The following is a 22,055-nucleotide window of genomic DNA, read 5'->3' on the forward strand; positions in this document are numbered from 1 at the left end:
CGGGTCTGACGGCCTCGCGGAGCCCGCGCCTGCCCGCTCTCACGATGGCGGCGGCCTCGCTTCCCCCACCGCCCCCCCGAGCTCGGCGCCCCGCGCGGGCGGCGTGGCGGGCCTCGATTGGGCCGCGTTCCGCCGCCGGCCTCGCTCCGCCAACGAGCGCCCGCGGCCCGAGCGTGCGCGGGGCGGACGCGGAAACCCGAATGGAGCCGGCGGGCGCGGGGCGGGGCCGAGGCGCGCTCGGTGCGGCGGCCGCGCTGCCCTCGCTATGGGGCCCGGCCCCGCGTGGCGCCTGGCGCTCTGCGCCGCGACGCTGCTGCTGCTGCTGCTGCCGCCCGGCCCGGGCCTCGCCGAGCGGCGGCGCTGGGCCTGCTCCACCTGCCGCGGCATCGTGGACAGGTTCAACCAGGTGTGCGGCGGGGGGCGGGAGCGCAGCGGGCACGCAGGGCTCCGCCGGCTTCGCTGCCAAAAGCGGGCCGGGTCTCCGGAGCGACCCCTGGAATCCTGCGTCAGGGTAAACTCTGCCCAGCGAGGGGCTTGGTGCGCTTCGGACCTGCGCTCTCCCTGCGAGCTCGCTGGGTCGCTTTAGCTGTGGAGATGGCTTGCGGGGTATCGCTTGATGGGCATCGGCTGTGGCTCGGAGGTTATGCTGGTCGCAGTAAATTATCCTGCCCTGCGATTGTGTGTTTAAGTTACACCATGTTGAAGATGAGGCTAAGGACCATCAAAACTGAATGAAGTAGAGTCATAGAATCACCAGGGTGGGAAAGTCCTCACCGAGTCCAACCATTCCTGTCGAGAGGCTCTGTTCAACCGGTTACTGAAGTTCCCGAGAGCTTAAAGGAGTGTAAAGTTTCATACCTGTATATTTCTGTATATAAATGCAGATTGTAACAAGACCTTTATGTGTTATGAAAATTGAGTCAAGTTATTTTATAACCTGCGCTTTCTCCCTTTTCAGTAGCTGTTTCTTTCACTTAACAATTTGATCGGCTGCTTCAGAGCTTTGCTGAAATTTCTTTGTGGTGCTTTTCACCATTTTCATATAATCATTTATTATTGTCCTTAATTTTTGTTAAAAATGAGCCCTACAAAACTTAGATTCTTTTGGTACTTTTCTTTTGTAGGGATTAGCAGATACAGCTAAAAAGAACTTTGGTGGTGGAAACACTGCTTGGGAAGAGAAGACACTGTCAAAGTATGAGTCTAGGTAAGCTGTCTCAGTACTTCCTATGTGGTTACATTTCATGTCCACTGTGCATAAGGTCACCATACGAGTGTTTGTCTGGAACTTGAATATGGAATGGTGCAGCTAACATTTCCTGTGTCCAAGCCTTAAAATCTTATGGATTAAAATGTAACATTACACTGTAAAGTAAAGATTACAGTGGAGATTCATCATTAAAGCCTTTATTTGTCTTTTGGAAACAACAGAAATTAATACTTTGGTCTTAGTAATTTTTATTTTATTTATCAATTAAAGTACTGAAATAATGATCTGCAGTGATGGTCAGTTGTTAATTGGTAATCCATACAAGGTGTAGAGTACTGCAATACTTGTTTTAGAATTAAAGCAGATTCTCCTTCTTGGAGTTGTCACTATTTCAGTGTCAAACAGAAAACTAGAAGAGGTGCAGATTATTGTACTGTTTTGTATATATGTTTGATTACCGAGGAGAGTGATAGCTTTCTTCCAAATTTGAAATTCACTTTTTAATCTCAGTTAGAGCATTGAAATGCAAGAGTGGGGTTTATGACCCTCCGTTACTGTGAGCTTCATGGGCTTGTATCAAACATTAACGATATGTTAAATTTATTTTGAATTTGGGAGAAAAATACTGCTCTCAAAATTTGCTGGGCAGCTAAAAATCTGTCAGACTCACAGTCTGTAGACAGAATAAATGCAAGCAAGCCACAGTAGTTCTTGTGGTCATCATAATTTTTTTGGTTGAAATAATGTTGGTTGTTTATTCTGATATTTGCTTTGTTTTGGACCTAATTCAAAACACACCATAAACTGATGAAGTATTCTAGGCTGAACTCTAGTTTCTCTCATTTCTTGAGTGGTGTCAAGTGTTTAAATTAAACTTATGATTTTCCTTCTCTGCTTATAGTGAAATTCGTCTGGTAGAGATCATAGAGAATCTGTGTGACAGTAGTAACTTTGAATGCAACAACATGGTAGAAGAGCATGAAGAACATATAGAGAAATGGTGGTTCAAATTGTAAGTGTATATATACACATATATATATTTGTGCGATGATCTCTGTATGGATAAGTTATTTAAGAAGATGAACTATTAATATTAAATCTTATGCCTGAACAATAGCAGTGTGTTTAATTCTTCATTAATAGTAGTGTAGTTTAAAAGGTAAATTCATCTCAAATTGGAGGACTTCTAGAAATTGTTCCTGAAATAAAATTGTCTTTAGAACAGAAAAACAGGTTTCCCATCTGTCACATGCAATAGATTTCTTTGCTGCTTTGTGGAGATTCGGTTGTGCAAGTTGGCTTCTAAATAATCCTTGTTCATTTTATTGATAAATGAATGTCTTTCATGTACAGAAAGAAGAAGCATCCTGATTTGTTTAAGTGGTTTTGTATAGAAACAATAGAAGTTTGCTGCCCTGCTGGAACTTACGGACCAGAATGCCTTGGTAATTTTTCTTTGGAAAAATACAGTAGCAGATAATGTTTCTTTTACTTGTTTGTTTTCAGTCTTTCATACTATAGACAAATACATTAGGTATGATAGTTCATGTGAGACACCAGCTTCTCTGTAATATCACAGAATCACTAGATTGGAAAAGACCCACAGGATCATGAGTCCAACCACTACAACATTCCCCTCAGCACATCACCCGTCTTTTAAATATCTCCAGGGATGGGGACTCAACCACCTCTCTGGGCAGCCTGTTCCAGTGCCCAATGACCCTTTCTGTGAAAAATTTTTTTCTGATGTCCAGCCTGAACCTCCCCTGGTGGAGCTTGAGGCCATTTTTTGAGGTCAACCTCCTTTCAGGTAGTTGTAGAGAGCAATAGGTCAACCCTCAGCCTCCTCCTGGCTAAACAACCCCAGCTCTCTCAGCCGTTCCTCATAAGGCCTGTTCTCCAGCCTCTTCACCAGTTTCATTGCTCTTCTCTGGACTCGCTCCAGAGCCTCAACATCCTTCTTGTTGCGAGGTGCCCAGAACTGAACACAGTAGTTTGGAAATTATATCCTGTTTAGAGTGACTACTTTTATATTTTCTACTAGGCAGGGACTTCAAGTGCTTGTGGCTGAGAAAAGGAATTCGTTTCCTTTAACATCTGATTTAAATGTATTTTTTTGATCCTTTTTAGCTTGTCATGGTGGATCGGAAAGACCTTGTCATGGAAATGGCCACTGTGATGGTGATGGGACCCGAGGTGGAGATGGCTCATGTAGCTGTAACAAGGAGTATGCAGGAGAATTTTGTTTGGACTGTTCTAGTGGTTACTTCAGTACCTTGAGAAATGAGACACATTCTGTTTGTACAGGTAACAAAAGTCTTTGACAGATGCTTAAATCTTTGTATTCCTTCTTCAGTTTTTGTAAACAAAACTAGAAACAATTTAAACTGACAAATATTTAAAAACAAAAAAAAGTTTGGTCACTCAGCTTTAATCATAAAAGAGTCTTGAATGAGGTTCTGCAGCAGTTAAACCCTGACTGTGGATCCTAGTAAGGTTGTTTTTCAGCACGATCTGTGTTGGATTGTTATCTGGCTATGTAGCAGTTTTGCTCTATGATTTGTTTTATATTGCAATATATAGTATGCATTTTTTATATTGCAATATATAACATGCATGTATTATATTTTGTGTTATATATGCATGTAATATACTATAAATACACACAATATATGTGCATACACATATATACACACAATATATATAATATGCTCATACAACTGATTTTATAGTATGTTTTCTTGTGAAGTTCTTCAAACTAGTATCACTGTGCACATTGCTCTCATAGCTAGTTACAGATGAAGTAGTTTGAGTGCCAAATGTAGTGTTTAAACCACTGTCTCACCTCTGAGCAGCTTCTCAAAGTCTACCTTCTTGATCTCCTCTTTCCAAATATTGTGGAAATTGGACCTGTCACTTCTAGTCACTGGAATTTGATGGAGCTCATTTAAGTAGCGCAGATAACTGTAATTGCCAGGTTTGACTCTCTTGAGTTTTTTGGGTTGTTTTTTCGTTGAATTTTTTTTTTTTGGGTGCATTTGTTGTTGTTTTTTATCAGGCCAGGGATGTATGTTTGTAAATATCTCCATAAAGTCAAGATTTAATCTTGTGAATGGGAGGATCAACCTACTAAAGTATGATAGCTTCCAGCAGACCTTAAGTAAGGTTTTCTTTGAGAATTTGTGTGCCCAAACTTGTTTTGGACTCTCTTAACAAATCTCAGATTGTAGTTTTCTCTTACCTCAGCCTGCCATACTTCCTGTAAAACTTGTACTGGTTCAAGTAACAAAGACTGCCAAGACTGTAAAGAAGGCTGGATTAAAAATGAAGAAGCGGCTTGTGTGGGTGAGTAATGCTTGACTCCAAAGAGGTTTTGTAGCAGTTTTGGCTAGTGAAATCAGATGTCATCACATTGAGTTTTATTTTGTTTTATGGAAGTGTTCTGTCAGTTTAGATTTCTATAGTGTGTAGTCTTCTGTTTCACTACTGCCGGAAAGCAACATTTCACAGAATCACAGAATAACCAGGTTGGAAGAGACCCACCGGATCATCGAGTCCAACCGTTCCCATCAAACACTAAACCATATCCCTCAGCACCTCATCCACCCGTGCCTTAAACACCTCCAGGGAAGGTGACTCAACCACCTCCCTGGGCAGCCTGTTCCAGTGCCCAATGACCCTTTCTGTAAAGAATTTTTTCCTAACGTCTAGCCTAAATCTCCCCTGGCGGAGCTTGAGGCCATTCCCTCTTGTCCTGTCCCCTGTCACTTGGGAGAAGAGGCCAGCACCCTCCTCTCTACAACGTCCTTTCAGGTAGTTGTAGAGAGCAATGAGGTCTCCCCTCAGCCTCCTCTTCTCCAGGCTAAACAACCCCAGCTCTCTCAGCCGCTCTTCATAAGGCCTGTTCTCCAGCCCTTTCACCAGCTTTGTTGCTCTTCTCTGGACTCTCTCCAGAGCCTCAACATCCTTCTTGTGGTGAGGGGTCCAGAACTGATCACAGGATTCGAGGAGCGGTCTCACCAGTGCCGAGTACAGAGGGAGGATAACCTCCCTGGACCTGCTGGTCACACCGTTTCTGATACAAGCCAAGATGCCATTGGCCTTCTTGGCCACCTGGGCACACTGCTGGCTCATATTCACTCGGCTGTCAACCAACACCCCCAGGTCCTTCTCCTCCAGGCAGCTTTCTAGACAGACTTCTCCTAGTCTGTAGCACTGCATAGGGTTGTTGTGCCCCAAGTGCAGGACCCGGCATTTGGCCTTGTTAAACCTCATGCCACTGGACTCAGCCCAGCGGTCCAGCCTGTTCAGATCCCTTTGCAGAGCCTCCCGACCCTCCAGCAGATCGACACTTCCACCCAGCTTAGTGTCGTCTGCAAACTTGCTAAGGGTGCACTCGATGCCTTCATCCAGATCATTGATGAAGACATTGAACAAGGCTGGACCCAGCACTGAGCCCTGGGGAACCCCACTTGTCACTGGTCTCCAGCTGGATTTCACACCATTTCCCACCACTCTCTGGGTCCGGCCATCCAACCAGTTTTCCACCCAGGAGAGTGTGCGCCTGTCCAGGCCAGAGGCTGACAGTTTCTCAAGCAGAATGCTGTGAGAAACTGTGTCAAAGGCTTTACTGAAGTCCAGGAAGACCACATCCACAGCCTTTCCCTCATCCAGCAGCCGAGTCACTTTGTCATAGAAGGCGATCAGGTTAGTCTGGCAAGACCTGCCTTTTGTGAACCCATGTTGACTGGGCCTGATCACCCGGTTCTCTTGCATGTGCTTCATGATAGCACTCAAGATCACCTGCTCCATGACTTTCCCTGGCACTGAGGTCAGACTGGCAGGCCTGTAGTTTCCTGGGTCCTCCCTGCGACCCTTCTTGTAGATGGGCACAACATCAGCCAGCCTCCAGTCCAGTGGGACTTCCCCAGTCTTCCAGGACTGTTGGAAGATGATGGAAAGGGGTTTGGCCAGCACATCCGCCAGCTCCCTCAGTACCCTAGGGTGAATCCCGTCCGGCCCCATAGACTTGTAGCTGTCCAGTCGGGCTAGCAAGGCTCTGACCACCTCCTCTTGGATCATGGGAGCCTCATTTTGCTCCTCTAGTTCCTGGGTTAGTACACAGACGGAACGACCCTCCTTACGACTAAAGACTGAGGCAAAGAAGGCATTAAGTACCTCGGCCTTTTCCTCATCCCCTGTTACTGTTGTTCCTTCTGCACCGGTTGCCTCATTTTGTTAAACTGTTGTGTATCTTTTTAGTTTAGTGGAATATGGATGCCAGCAAGTGGAGTGTTTCCTTTAAGGCATGGGTTTTATTTTGTTTGAATGCTAAAGAGCACCCTGTTCTTGATTTAAAGTATTTTGTCAATTACTGGAGGATTCCTGTCATCTCATCTACATATATTGTAGTAATTGCACTATTGTCTTCACATTACTATATGCTTATAAATGCTCAACTTTTACAGAGTGCAAACATTTAACTAAAGGCCAGGCATACTAACTCTTCTTGTTGTTGGAGAGAAATGCAAAAAACATTAAGCTCGGTGCTTCCTTTTATCTCTTACCTATTTCTGCCTTAGTGCCTCTCTTGATTTATGAGGTGATATGTATGAAACACTTAAGGAAAAACCCAAATACCAAAAATACTTCCATGCAGGAATGTACAAGGGGGAGAGTAACGTATTCTGTTTAACTGGTTGATTTTTACAAGTTAAAGACCTTTAACATAATGTCTTGAAAGAATATCTTAGAAATTATGTGAACATTGCTTCTTGTTAACAGTGCTAATGAGAGCCAGGATTTGAAGTATAGCTCCTGTGACACATGCTTAGATGAGGGTTGAGTATTCCAAGAGTGTTTATAAGATGCTCCAGTATTGTCTTCTGTACAACTGGAGTTCTTTTGCCATGTAATCATTGCAACTGATAAGTATAAATTGAGAACTCGGTAGGAGTGATGTCTGCAGCAACAGGATGAGGGAGACGGCAAGGGGACTGAAATAGCCTTTCTGTGTCTGAATTGTTTAGTTTTGAGTACTGTTGTGCCCTTTCCTTGAAATCGCAAGACTAGCGTGTTTTAACATCCCAGGTAGAACTGGTTTTCAGCTTCGCTGGTCCTGACCATGACTTAGTTTTTTACACAAAGCAAACTGGAAAAAGCCAAGTGGCGTGTGTGTGCACATGCATTTGTGTAGATTTTTTTTTTTTTAAACACTTTAAGAAGTTCCATAACTTGGTAATGCAGGAGTAGAGAAATCAATGGTATTCCAGAAGAGTAGGCTGTCTGCTTATTTGTTATACTATTTGCATAAAAAGCATGACTTGAAAATGACGAGGATGGCAAGTATTCTAGAAGTTTTATTTAATTTGAGCTCTTGAATTCCTGATACATTAGTTACTATGATCACACAAAGTCTTTGCAGGATAGGTTTTTATTTGGTAATGCAAATCTTATGCCTAAGGGATCAGTATATGTTAGCATGTCACTTTCACCTCTAGCATGTTTCATATCTGATCCTAAACTCGTTGTAACAATTACTGTCAGGGTAGTTAGTTTAAATTGTAGCTTCTCTGGACCACTTCTTGCAAGATCTCAAAGCATAGCTTTCAAGTAACAATCTACCTATTAATCATGACTACTATTTTGGGTAACGTCACTTTATATCTTTCAGATTTAGATGAGTGTGCTGCTTCTCCTTGTAAAGATCACCAGTATTGTTTGAATACAGATGGATCTTTCTCATGCAAAGGTTTCTTTCTTTAATCTACTGTTGTACTTTATTGTCTAGAATCCTAATCTAGTGCTAGAATTAATGCTAGGAAGGGCGCGGTACCAGGCAGTTAGTACAATGTGGTCTGGTTCTGGCTGGGCACAGAAAGGATGAGGCTTTAGACCAATCATATGAGGAAAGCAAGAGGCTTCTGGTTATTTCTACATTGCTCTAGTGAGAGCCTACCTGGAGTACTGTGTTCAGCTCTGGGCCCCCAGCATTAGAAAGATGTGGACCTGATCGAGTGGGTCCAGAGGAGGGCCATGAAGGTGAACAGGGAGCATTCAGCACTTCCCATACGAAGACAGCCTGAGACAGCTGGACATCTTTTGCCTTGAGAAGAGAAGACTCTGGGGACACCTCACAGTAGCCTTCCAGTACCTGAAGGGGGGCCTACAGGAGAGACGGGGAGGGACTCTTTATCAGGGAGCGTAGTGATAGGACAAGGGGTAAGGGTTTTAAGCTGAAAGAGGGTAGATTTATTTTAGATAGAATTTCTACACTGTGAGGGTGGTGAGGAACTGGAACCCTTAAAGTGTTCAAGGCCAGGCTGGTTGGGGCTTTAAGCAGCCTGAGCCAGTGGATGGTGTCACTGTCCATGGCGGGGAGTTGGAACTAAATCATCTTAAAGGTCCCTTCTAACTTAAACTATTCTGTGAGTCTATAATTTCTTGTGTGGGTAAGCTGACTGACTTTAAGGGTGATACTTTAAGCCACATATATGTGAATTTTTATGCTTAAAACATTTTGTCTTTAGCATGTGATGCCAGCTGCATAGGTTGCACAGGGGAAGGTCCTGACAAGTGTAAGACCTGTGCGTCTGGCTACATAAAGGAAGATGAAAAGTGTACAGGTTGGTGAATTTAGCTTTACGTGGTAGAACACCAGTTAGCTCACTCTTGATTAGCTGCATGTAAGGGTTGTTAAGGACATTTGCATTTACTTCAGTTTTCAAGCCTAAAAAAATGAACTCGGTTGTTCTGGTATTAGCAGCAAAGATTTCCTTTATTTTCCTTTTTATTATTCAGCTAATTTCCATGACAAAGCTTAAAGGTGAAACACCCCTCCAAAAGGAACGAAGTATTTTATAGTAGGTATAGGAAACAAATACTTGAGTCTCTTGTTAGTTATCTGCCACTTCACTAGAAGTGTGCATCTGTATTCATTTTGTAATAGAAGGGAAGGAACACAATGTGTTGCCTTTCTATTAATCCATTAATGTCCAAGTTCAAATTAAATTTATTCATCATGATTTGTAACGTATGAGGTGATAGCAAAAAGAGTGAGAATGAAGTTTCTTCATGGGAAAGAGCAGAAGGTATGCACGATCTTAAGTCGCTGTTAACTGTGATGATGTATTATAGTGTATACAGGCTTCCTTCTCTTCCTTTCCTTGTATTTTGATGGCATCAATAGAAAAAGACTATGGGAAATCTTCAGTATGTTAAGACGAATACCGTTGCTTAATTCATTTCCCTACAAAGGGGTCTGCAAAACATGAAAACACCCAGTACTACCTGAATAAATTTGAAACACAGACTAAATAATGAAGGAACAACATTGTCTTAATGGAAGTTAAGTCTCTGGCAGCAGTGTTTTGCTCCTTAGTGTATTCTGAATTTGAATAGAATTTTGTTTATATGACTGAGTACAAGTAAATTTTATAACAAAATAACAACAGTGGACTCTTTCTTTCCCTATCCTGTTTCTAGATATAGATGAATGTAACCTTCCTGAAAAGGTCTGCCTGAAAGAAAATCAAGACTGTGTTAATACTTCAGGTAGTTACAAGTGTGTATGTTCAGAAGGGTTTGAAGATACAGATGGAATATGTGTCCAAACTGTAAAAACAGGTAAGTGGCTCTGAATGACAAATCTTTTTAAAATATGCTATGTAGACAAGTTGGAGTTGTGTTTCTGTCTAAGGTTCTAGTCACTTGTAAACTCTTCTGTATTATTTCTCATCTTCCTACAGCTGTGGTTTGTATAAAGGGTTTGTTGTGTAGGCTGCATTCTGACATGCACGTATTCTTCCTTGAAGACAGTGGATTTTTAAAATATCCTGTTCTGGTGTTGATATTTTATTTTTTTTGCTTAACTAAAGGTTGTGTTTTTAAGGACAGACACTTAAGGGGCTCATTACATGATGAGAACTGGCAAATTACTGCTTTAGCATTAATTATAAGACTTATGTGTTTATCTGATAGTATCTAAGCTGCTTCAACTCACTGAAATGTAGAAAATTAAACGGAGGTCTTCTTGCTGGATGAGCAAACTGAATTTGTTTATTTTGTGATCACAGAAGTGCCAGGGCTGGTGTGAAGATGAATATGCAGAAGACATCTGCTTTCAGTAGCTAGGAACTGTTTAGCTTGACTTAAACTGTACCTTCAGTCAAGAAATTCAAGTGTAATGTGCTCTAGGATGTGTGACACATTATGGACAGAGTTACATTCATTAGTGTTTCATTACTCCATCTATGCTTTTTTTTTAAGATTCCAAAGTGAAAGACAGGTTTATTTTGCAATAAAGGTTGTAGGGTAATAGGTAAGAGACTCGATTTCATACCTCTGTTTTTCTTTCTACTTCTTAGCTTCTTTGGCTGGTTTTTTTGTCTGTCCTTGACTGCTTTTTCATCTTGTGCTAATAAGTTCTAAGGATACGTGTAATATTGCTATTCACATTCAGCCATTTTGCTCTCAGTACTCGCTGTTATTAGGCCTTTAAAAGCAGTTATGTACTTTTCCTGTACAGATACTCGGGGAATCAGTTACTATGTTTTTTTTTAATGTGGTTTGACATTTTGTGAGAATAAAAGCAAAATCAAGTTGACAAATTAAATTAGCTTTTTTTCTTAGATTAATGCTTTTACCAGTATAATAAATTTACACTGTTTTGTTAAAGGCTGTTTTAACATATGAACTAAGCAATTTGCACTATAGAGAATAATTTTGAGTAATACTTGCTTTTTGTTTTCAAATACCACAATTTCTTCTGACAGGTCATGTGGAAAGGAGAAAGTTCACTGTGAATAGCTGAAAACAAAGACTTAAAATAGAAAAAGCTGTGCTGCTTTTATCTTCTGCTACTAATACCAGGCCAATTTATTTTGAATGTTTTGTTTTAGCTGAAAAAAGCAGTGAGCTTAAACTAGGAGGATGGTGAAATGAGTTCTTCCTATATGGCTTTATTGCTTCACTGATCTTGATAATATGTTGATTGTGTTTATCTTTAAAAAATCCAAATGTCAAAAAATACGTGGTATAATTAATAAAACATTTGTATTCTAATTATGATACTTAATTTCACAGGAGAGGCAGTAGAGAGTGAAACAACTGAGCCTTCACCTACTGGACATGATGACTTATGATATGCATTTGAAACCAAAAGACATTCCTGTCAAAAGTTTTAAATTATTGGACTAAGCCTCTGGTAGCGGACATACTGTGGAAATGGAGGAAATACCCAGGTTTCCATTAAGATTTTTTTTTCAAATGGTGATAAACTACTCTTTAAGCTGCATTTCTTTATTCTTAAATGCCACTTTTTATATAATTCTTCAAGAACAAAGCTCTAGATGGATTAGTATAAAATTTGAATCAACATAACGTTGTACCCAGCAATTGTAAACAATTTACAGGTTTCTCATTCTAGTGCCTACTGAAAACTGTAATCATTTGGAAGGATATAGTTACACTTCATAATTCAAGAAAAAATCAGACTGAAGTTTGGCGATTCTTGGCATGAGAAATATTTCAATATTTCTGTAACTGAAATACAGTTTTTAGAAATTGTCACTTCCTTAAACAAAATAGAATGCCTAATACTGCATTCAATAAAAGGTTATTTTGTTGGAATGTGCCTTAAAAATTTTTTAAGATGTTAATACCTTGCTGTTCTGTCATGTCTATTTTTCAGTTAGGCAGTGAAAAAAAGCAACCAACCAATCCAACAAAACCAAAATCCTAGAACCTTGTAACCACTGTATTGTAGTTCAGTGCTGAATTCCAGCACTCAGTTGTGCTGGAATGGGGTGGTGGGGGGAAACCAAACACCCCACCTCCCCACCTCTAAAGGAAGAATTATGTTAAACGTAAACTTTCAACGGTGGGTAGACAAGTCTTTCTTCCAGATACTTACATTAAATATTTCATACAGTAATGAAAAGTAAGTTTGGCTAACACCTGCACTCAGTGGCTCATAGTTGTTATACAAGTAAAAGAGTATAGCTTAAGCCTGGCTAAGAAGAAGTTATCAACAGTACCCCTGATGCAAGTGGAAATAAAAAGGGTATGAACAGGATGGACCTGTCAAGAAGTGAAGGCCAAACACCTGTATACTCCTGACGACTTCTTTGCTCAGACTAAGGCACAGTTCAATTTGTGAACTGTGCATGGTAGGATTTAGAGGTGCAGTAGACATTTATGTGAATATTGTGCAAAAAAGGATTCTGTTGGATAGTTGTGTTAAAAGCTGTCTAAGCTGATCTTGTGTGCTGTAGTTTAATTAACCAACAATATTAAAAGTATCTGTAACAGTTTATTTTCCTTCAACTGTTATAATTAAATGTTTCATAATTTGCCAGTCTGAAAATGAAAACGTTAGTGCTTTCTCAGGTGTAATTGCCAGAGATAGGCCTATATGCCACAAAGCTTCCAAGTTGTTGGGTAGGTGTTGTATTTAATAAGTGCTGAAGTAAAAGGAGGAAAACCCAGGCAATTTGGGGAGCACCAGGTATACACTTGGGTGTCTGTAGTGTTTTTTAGTACAGGTGTAGCCACTCTGCATGGCCTTAAGGATCTTACAGGAATACAGCTTGTCTTTGCTCGTTGACACTTAACTCTCAAGTGTTCCAGATGATGGTCAAGGTAGTCCTTGTTATTAGTAACATGGAATATCTGTTTAGAAACTACCACCTACTTCTACATAATAGAATTGTCTCTCCTCAACAATCTCTTCTATTAATTTTCAAACCTGAAATAGTGCTTCTTCTCGTGAAGAAGATCTTGCTATTCGAAGTTCCCTTCAAGTAATTCGGGACCCTGGTGGGGGATACCTGAAGAAGTTTGTAACTGCATTATGGAAGCATTTACTTTCCATTTCACCCCTATTCAAGGTGAACCTTGAACTTCTAGATTCACAGCTATTATTTTGTAAACTTCATACTGTGTGGTATCAAACTAATACAGCATTCCTTTTGCCAGCTGCTCTTGCTCCTTCTTTAGAGTTTCTTGACCTAAGACAAAGTGCTTTTTTTAGTAGGAAATACACTATTCAGTACCACCTAGGCACTTCAAAGGAGAGAGTTCTCTGATACGTCATAGCTGGACTCCACAGAAGGTTCAGGAACAAGCAAGCCTGCAGACCTGCAAGTTTCAATTAAAGCTCTAAACAAGGCCAGAAAAGCAGTCTCAAGTATGCAGCATGTATACCACTATCCTCCTGCAGTGTCTGAACTTGGGAATCAAACTATGTGCTGAAATGTCTTTAACTGAGCATTGGGACTACAATATTGAATGTATTCTTTGGTGTGAATTCCCAACATGTCTATCATAGACACTGAGTTCTCTGCAAAGATAATACCATCTATTCATAAACAGGGTAAAACAAGTCTGCCTCACAGAATAACTTGATGATTTAGGTAATTTAGGAAGTCTGAGATCATCTGAAAGGATTCAAATCACTATCTTCTGTCTCAGGAGGGAAGACGAAGTCCATTAGTTATAGACAAGATCAGAACACAGGTCACTGTAAAATATAGAGGATATGTTGTAGAAACAACACAACGCTATTTTTCCTTCTGTAGTTCATAAGAACTCATCATACGTTGTCCTAGTGTGTATGGGAGAGATGATTTTCAAGCAGGTAGTTGTCATAGTTAGTACAAGTTGAAAAAGCACTAAGAGTTGTGAAAATTACCAAATCGTGTTTTGAATTTTAAGGTGTCAGTGTATACAGCATTATGGGCATACATTAAGACAATTCACCCTGGGAAACAGGATCTGCCCTGCCCTTCAAGTTGCTTTCATACCATTCTTAGTACAGTAAACAATTAGGCATACAAATAATTCAAGCTTGTCTTAACAAGTGACTAATTGAAAAGAATAAGTGAGCAGGGAAAAAACCCTTTAAAAAACCCCAAGCAGTACTGGATCAGTATAGTATGAAAGACAGTTCTGCATAGTGGTCCTATCTGAGCTCCTCATACCCCTCTGTTCCTTCTGTCTTTCACTGTGCCCTGTGTTATATTTTATCTGTTTGAAGGGAAACTTCTGAGGTTATTGAAAGCAACTGTCTGGGCTTTTTTCCTTTTTTTTTTTTTCTTCTTCATTTCTTTGGATGAAAATTGACTTTTCATCTTTTTCAACAACTTCATACCATGTCAAATGTTCTCATTTCAGTTCCAGTGTTAATCTAAATATGATCTGTGCGTAGCCCTTAAATATGTTTGCAAGGATCTTGTTTTTTTTTCTCAGTTTACTCTTAGAATTATATTTTAATGTATGCTAATGTAGTAGTCTTTTTCTTGTAGTAATGTATTAGGCTTTCTTTTAAACTACCTTTGAAGGTGTGTTTCTGTTGCATTAGACCTCTCTCTGTAGCTGTTTTGTCTTGGTTTTAGCTTTTTTTTTTTTCCCCCCAAAAAAATACACCTAAGTTAATACTTCCTCTTACAGGACTGGAATATTAAAGCTTAATTTCTAGTCTCCTGATTGTTCTTTGTGGCACACATAGCTATATGTAAAATAGTTGAGGTAACAGGCATGTCCTTATTACCTTGTCTTTACTGAATTTCTTGGGGGCAAGTTGCTGTTAGCCCTATTGAATCTATACCTCTTAAACCAAATTCAGGGAGGCAGAGGAATCTCCTGGGGTAATCTCCTGGGAGGTAAGCGACCTAGACTTGGATATAATTCTTCTGCTTTCTGAGAGTGCTCTGACCAGCAGGTTAACTTGACAACTAGATGGGCCACTAAATCTGGGCCACACATCAAAAGAAAAGACTGAGGTCATACAAGTTTGTGTGTTCTTTTGTTGGGGGGGTTGATTTTTTTCTTTTTTTTTTTGTTTGGTTTGGTTTGATTTGATTTGATTTGGGTTTTTTTAAGAAAATAAGTATCAATTATCAGTAGGTGTGACTCACTGATCACTGATCCCAATTCATACACCTAAGTTTTGTAGAAGGAATGAAAAGTCAGACTCATTGATGTCCTGGGTAGGTGAGGTTTGAAGGGTGTTTTTGGCTAGTAGTACATATCTAACTTGCTTAATTTTAGCTGTCTAGAATGTAGATACCAAAGTCTGACTGAGTTGTTTGATAGCTGCTGTTAGAACAGATTATACCCATTGTTGGCACCTTGCTCACACCTAGTAGATGTTGGGCTCCTATAATGGAATCTAGAAGCCCAGATTGCAATTAGAGAGTTTAGTGATGTGAAAGTATCAATAGTTCCACTCCACTCCTGGCATTGTGCAGTGAGTGACCTGTACCTGGAGCTAAGCTGTGCCTACCCTGGCCTAGCATCACCTTGCTTTGCTAGTATGGTATTGCATCTGTGAGTGGCAGGTCCCGATTACACCAACTCCGATTGTTCATTAAAGTTGGACCGTAGGGAAGTTAGTGACCTGTCTCCTAACTGTACCTGAGACCCAGTTAATTCTTTGGCATTTACACTTATTGTAGCCAGAACTCATTCAACCACCTGACAAAAATTGAGCTTTGCCACTGCCAAGAATATAAGCCAAATGAATTTCTGAGATGGCAAAAATCACAGCCTGGTTGAGGGTATAATGTGCCATCAGAGGTTGTCTAGGCCAACAACCGTGCTCAAAGTAGGGTCAGCTAGAGCAGGATCTTATTGCTCAGGACCATGTTTACTTGGGTTTTGAATATCTCTGGGAATGGAGATTCTACAGCCTTGCCTTTTTCATGTCATCAGGAACCTTCACAGACCAGTATTACTTCTCAAAGGTGATCAGGATTGCCTTTGCAGTAGCATTGGCTAGCCTCCACAGCACTCGTGAATGCATCCCACTAGGTTTCATGGGCCTACTCTCTGTCCAGCTTTTTCAAATGCTCCCTAATCCAATATTTTCCTCCAGGTGTCTTCTCTCGTCTTCTCTGTTCCAGACATTCCCACAGACCTGGCCACCTCACAGACAAATCTTACCAGTAAAGACCAGAACAAGAAGGCATTCAGTGTATTGGCCTTTTCTGTGTCGTTTGTCACCTGATCCCTTGCCCACAGCAGTGGGCTTGTGTTTTTTGTCATCTTTCATTTCCTGCAGACCTTCCTCTAGCAGCCCTTGATGCTTTTCAAAGCCTTTACCAGTTCCACTCCTGGTGGGCTTTGGCACAGGGAGAGACCCTGTGGGTTGTCTTAGTCTTCCTTGCTGATGTGGAATTAGTCTCTCTCTGTGCCATTTGAAAATGCAGTAACTAATAACAAAATTAAGTGCTTTATCATCATTCCCTATTATTTTATGTATCAGAACATATTGTCACATGCTCATTTGGTAGTATTTTTTTTAATCACTGGCACAATAAATTAGATATCTTCTGCATGCAGCTGTGATCATGGCCTCATTTTGGGTAATGTGCCCACACATACAAAAGATGGCCCCATATAAGATCTTTACCTTGCAAAGGGGGAAGAGGGGCAGGTTCAGGGGTCTGAGACTCCTCTTTGATATTTAACATTAATAATACTTAGATTTTTAGTTCGCTTTCTAATCTTTTCATTCCTGGAGTACACAACGTCACATTTTTCAAGAACTAAAGCAAAGGCCAGAAAGTACTGTTTACAAAAGCCTAACAACTGACGTTCTCATATGCTCAACTGCATTTTTACATTTACTCATCTACACATCTAAATGCTCTTGTTTGTAAAGAAATACTTTCATGAGTAGCAAATACAGGCCTTTGTGTTGCAGTATAGATTAACACCTTTCAATTGAAGTATTTTTTTTTCATTATAAGATATGCAGTGATTAAAACAAATTCTTCCTACCTCGTATCAGCTTTACAACAGGAAATTTGATTGCAGTGTGAGCTGTAGAAAGTGGATAAACTCTTCCCATGAGCTCACAAGGGAGAAAGATGAGTCATAAGGACACAAGCTGTTCTGTCTTTTAGGACATAATTCTGTTATCAGTTCATTGCACACTGTTCTTGTTCAAAACAGAGTGTCCCCAGAATAACTTCTATTTTATGTTAAAGCTCTTTACACAGATGATGTTTGACAGGCTGTTTGACAGGCATCCTCATGGGATGACAGTTCTGGAATTCCTATTATTTGGGAAAGAGCTCTGTGGCAGGGGTGATGCAATGTTGCTCCAGGCATTCCCTTTGTAGATGATAGATGTTACTGTGCAGCTGTTTGCCCCATGCAGGGATGCACAGCTGTGCTACGGCAGGAAGGGAGTATATCTCTGTGATGTTGTTTCAGTAGACTGGACTGCAAATTTTCACAACTTTCATGTTAAGCCAGCAGAGGGTACTCTTAAGCTTTCAAGAAGAAGTTGTTACATTGGCTGCTTCAGGAGGCAGCTTTCTCAAACACAGTCACAGTACTGAGGCGAGGAGCCAGAAATGTAATCTCTTTGATTAATATGTGCCTGATTGCTCTTAAGCAACACTGATGAGTAGGTCATATGCTTCTTTGAATAAATCTTCAACACTGCTTTCTTTCTGAAAGCACAAACAATTGAGATCGGTCATATAAAATAACGTTATCTTAGAAACAGGAAAATTTGAGTTGGAAGGAACTTCAGGACATCTCTTATCCAACCATATGCTGAAGCAGGTGAGGTCTTGAGTAGCTGTTTTACCCACTCTTCAAAACCTTTAAAGATGGAGACTGCATGTCTTTTGACAACTGTCCTCACAGTCAAAATGTTTTTCGGTATATTCAGGCTGAACCTGTCTTGTTCCAGTTTACACCTGTGGTCTTTTGCCTTTCTGCCATGCATTAGTGTAAATCCTTGATCTTCTGGTTCTGCTCATTAATGCAGCCCAGGAGGCTGGCAGCCCTTTCTGCTGTCAGGGCGCTGCTGGATCATGCTTATCTCCTGCCCAACAGGACACCCAGGGCCTTTTCCACAGAGCTGTTCTCCAGACATCAGTCCCCAGCCTGTGCCACTGCAACAGCCTCTTTTCAAGTGCAGGATTTTGTGTTTGACTATGTTGAATTTCATAAGCCTCTTGTTAGTCCATTCCTCCAGCTTGGATAGATGCCAGCTTTCTATTAGTTCTTATATTTACACTTGATTTTCACTCCAGTTAATGGTTCCACTGCTTATAATAGAATTAATTACATGTATAAAACCCAAAAATTTGTAGGCTTGTGAATTCTAGATTTATATCTAGAGTTACTACAAGCAGAACTACAAAATCAGATTGTGCGTTTCTAACCTATTCAGCAATTAGTAGAGAAACAGAGTTTTATCTTTCCTTTGAAAAGTATTTCAGGAAAAATAGTCTTTTTTACATAGTTTACATCGCTCTTGTGTGCTGTGATAGCCAAAGTACCATGCACAAATGCACAGTTCACTGTACCTGACAGGATGATGTACACTGCACTATAAGCAGACCTTTATTTTTAAAGGCTTATAATCTTTCTCTAAAAACCTTATGTTTTTATGTCGTTACCCATCTTTACAAATACAGTTCATTTAAAACACAACTGTTGTTCCCTCACTGGTTTTCAGTCTTTCCTTCTGCCAGAAAACTGTATCACCAGTTGTTCCTATTGCCTGCAGCTGTATGTTTTCTGCGGATGAGAAGCAGAACAATGAGGTAGCCAGAAACACCTGGAGTCTCTTCAGAATTCTTGCTGGCCCATCTGGAGCTCCCAGGATTGTCAGGGCACTGACACTAATGGAACCACTTTTATGATCAATTTTCAACCTGGCACTACCTGAACCAGATGAGTTTTAATGAAATCTGATGGCTCATTAGGTGCAGTACAACAGTGTTTTGTACAAGACCCTTGACTTAACATCACAGCCTATTAAACTATTTCTTCCTAACACCTTGTGGAAATGTACTGGGGCAGTAAAAATGTATAGTTCTGTGAAGATTATAGTCTAGTGTACTTCTCCTTTTATTTCTTTTTTTATGGTTTCATAGTTAGAAGAAGTAAGAGATTAGCAAGGGGGGGAATTATGTACTGGAACTTGTATAGATGAGTCAGCATTTTTGTTTCATGATGAAAGGTGTGGTCAGTCTTCTGGCCTTAGAGCTCTGTTATTTTTCCAACCATCACCACTTTAAATATGCAATATTATAATTTTAGCTCTTCTTTTTCACTGCTGTGGAGACCAAACAGTATGATAGAAAAGCTAAATACAATAATTGGAGATTTCAATTTGAGATGAGGAATGCACATTTCTTCAGGTGTAAAGTCCTTGTGTTTGTATTTTGTATGTGTACACGTCAGTTTTATTTCACTTGGTTTGGGCAAGCAGAAAGTAAATCTATGCAAATATACAGATGTACATCCTTATTCAGGAATGTGTGTGAAGCTTATGTAAGAAGTACTCAGAGCCAAATGTATGTATAGTCCTCTAAAGTTAGTGGGATTTAAACAAAGGTTTAACCAATTTGCTGAGTCAAGTAGATTATCATGGATGTGTGCTTGATGCTCTTCAAACAATAACATATACACTTCAGCTTAAGATTATGGATAATCTCATTGTCTTCAGTGTGCCTGGCACAATTAAAATTAAATACGCATGTGAGAGAATTCAGCACTGGCCTGGAGGTTTCAAGCACGTACATGACACTGTTGAGAAGAGAGGTATCTGCATGATAGCTGAAATGTTTCAATCTCTGGCCAAGGATCAACAATGTAGGGTGTAAGTGTCAAAGGCTGGGAGGGGTAGATCCTGAGTGTCACTCAGGTATAAAGAGCAAGGGCTACTGGATCCTGACAAGACATTTGCCAACACTCCTGACTCATTCTTAGTTCAGGGCTCAGATGCTCCTGCCTCACAAAGAGGAAAAATGATTGGCTACATCCTCCATTTAAGAGGCCATGTTTCCTAGTTCCCGCTGAGCTTCTTCGAATGCACTTAGCTTCTTGTTTGGGGGAAAAAAATGTCTGGCACGCTGCACTTGAAAAAATGCTGACCCCTGTTCTACATCTCACACTTACACAGGAAACATCCATGGTTGATGAATTTAGCTGTATCAGAGCATGTGTTCCAAATCCTGTGTCTGTTAACAGCAATTGAAAAACCTGACAGTTTTCATAGTATTCTATAAACAAGAATATGTAGTACTTCTGAAGAGTTATCTGATATTACTCTGAAAATAGTATGATATTTACCAGGGAATTCTTCACCAGTGGTAGTACATACTCCCTATTGGCTTGCATTCTGTATTGTAATAATATTTGGGCTTCCCAAAATGTGAAGTAAGAACACAGTGTTTACATGAGTTAGAAACACATTACTGGAAAGAAGAAACTCTGTGAGTTAATGTTCTTTGAATAGCATTTGAATAAACTTCCATGGGAAATTTGTTTATTTCTGAACTTAAAAATGGTTCCAGGAAATACTCATGCTGTGACAAAGTTTCATTATTCTCTGGTGGCGCAGAGGGATTTTATCATGGGATCACAGCCTTCTGAGTTTGTCAGTGAAAGAATGGACATGCTATTGTTTGTATTCTGCGTCCTTGTGTTTACAAATATAAAGAAAGAAGAAAGAAATAATGTAATTCTTCAAATTAAGCTTGGCAGTTGTATTTAAAGTCCTAGGAAAGCCTTAAAAACCTTACAATTCCTAGTAGCAAGTTGCAGAAGGAGGTGATGGGGGATTTGTAAAAGTAAGCGCTTGTGGGAAACAGTCACTGCTGAGCTTTGTCATTGCAAATATTGCTTCTTCTAATGCTGTTGTCCTCTATAAATAAGCAGCAAACCTAAGATTTTTACCAAAATATCCAGACAGTAGGTGAGCTTTACCTCAACAATATTTTAAACCCAGTGGAACTATAGGAAAAAATAAGTGACATGTAAAGCAAAATATAGGATATTGTGAAAACTAGAATAATCCTGAATGTATGGTGAAGATGATGTCAGTGAAATGGAATGAGCAGGCCCTTGCTGCAGAAATTGTTTCAATGGCACACTGACGTTTTGCTTTGGTTCTCCCACATGAGGAACTGTAGAACATGTCTCCAAAGCTTTTTGACTTACACCTGTCAGCAAGGACAGACGACTGATGAATTAATATGTGTGTAATGGTAGTACACTGAGACGTAAGTCAGTTGCATCCTGCAGGATAAGAACAAAGTTTGCGCTGAGTTTCCAGGGTCACCTTTGGGGTACCTTTTTGAAAGCACAAAAGGTTCAGGTAACTTGTTCATAAACAAAACCATAGGAAAGGACAGTCCGATGGAGTGCAGGCAGAGATGAGATTTCTGAGATCTAGGTCTACCCTTGCTGAAAATTACTGCGTGATTTTTGGATCACTTGCTTTATTGAGCTTGATTATTTGGGCAGACCTGTACTGGGGGAGTGTTATTGCCGCATGGGGTAGGAAGGCATCTCTCTTAACATAGAGGGAAAGATGACTCCAGTGCCTCCCATTGAATTTGGAGACCAGATTCGGGAATGGAAAACTTTGACCTTAACAAGGAAACTTAATGGGCTTAGTGGCCACCCATAATCATTGTTATTCAGAGCATCCCTGTGGTTTCCTGACTTGTTCTGGAGGACTTAAGAGGGCCATGGCAGCCTGGGCTTTGAATGGGCATGGTGGCATCTGGTGCAAATCCAACACCTACAATGAACACAGGGATCAAAGTGACTTTGTGCTTATTAGTGCTTCTGTGAAGTTTGTATCACCACAGAACTGGGAGAATCCCTCAAATACCTCAATGAGAAGTGTCCAAAATTCTGAAATAACTACAGGCTTTGGACTGTGGACCATATCTCATACGAGTTCAAGCAAAACTGAGAGTTAATGTAGACTTTGTAAGGACAGGCAGCTGCATTTTTGGCCAGAACTCAAGCAAAATACAGGCATGGAGAAAAAGTTTCATTTGATTATACAAAGTTCGGTTGT

The 22,055-nt window shown here is 40.4% G+C and overlaps 1 protein-coding gene across 1 annotated transcript; it reads left to right on the forward strand.

Annotated features, from left to right (window-relative positions):
• The first annotated feature begins 202 nt into the window (after nt 1-202).
• On the forward strand, nt 203-11,839 carry CRELD2 (cysteine rich with EGF like domains 2). The gene is made up of 10 exons (XM_069850251.1): nt 203-406; nt 1,125-1,207; nt 2,112-2,222; nt 2,564-2,655; nt 3,341-3,517; nt 4,457-4,555; nt 7,884-7,961; nt 8,740-8,835; nt 9,695-9,835; nt 11,294-11,839. The coding sequence occupies exons 1-10, from the start codon at nt 266-268 to the stop codon at nt 11,350-11,352; spliced, it is 1,077 nt and encodes a 358-aa protein (XP_069706352.1). The 5' UTR covers nt 203-265; the 3' UTR covers nt 11,353-11,839.
• Nucleotides 11,840-22,055: the final 10,216 nt, after the last annotated feature.

This window comes from Phaenicophaeus curvirostris, chromosome 1 (genome assembly GCF_032191515.1).
Source record: "Phaenicophaeus curvirostris isolate KB17595 chromosome 1, BPBGC_Pcur_1.0, whole genome shotgun sequence".
Lineage (NCBI taxonomy): Eukaryota > Metazoa > Chordata > Aves > Cuculiformes > Cuculidae > Phaenicophaeus > Phaenicophaeus curvirostris.

Excerpts from the sequence above, each read along its gene's own strand:
- CRELD2 (XM_069850251.1), top strand. The coding sequence starts at position 266 with ATGGGGCCCGGCCCCGCGTGGCGCCTGGCGCTCTGCGCCGCGACGCTG. Across the intron at positions 407-1,124 it reads TCGTGGACAGGTTCAACCAG|GGATTAGCAGATACAGCTAA; the intron begins GTGTGCGGCGGG and ends TTTCTTTTGTAG. Across the intron at positions 1,208-2,111 it reads CTGTCAAAGTATGAGTCTAG|TGAAATTCGTCTGGTAGAGA; the intron begins GTAAGCTGTCTC and ends CTCTGCTTATAG.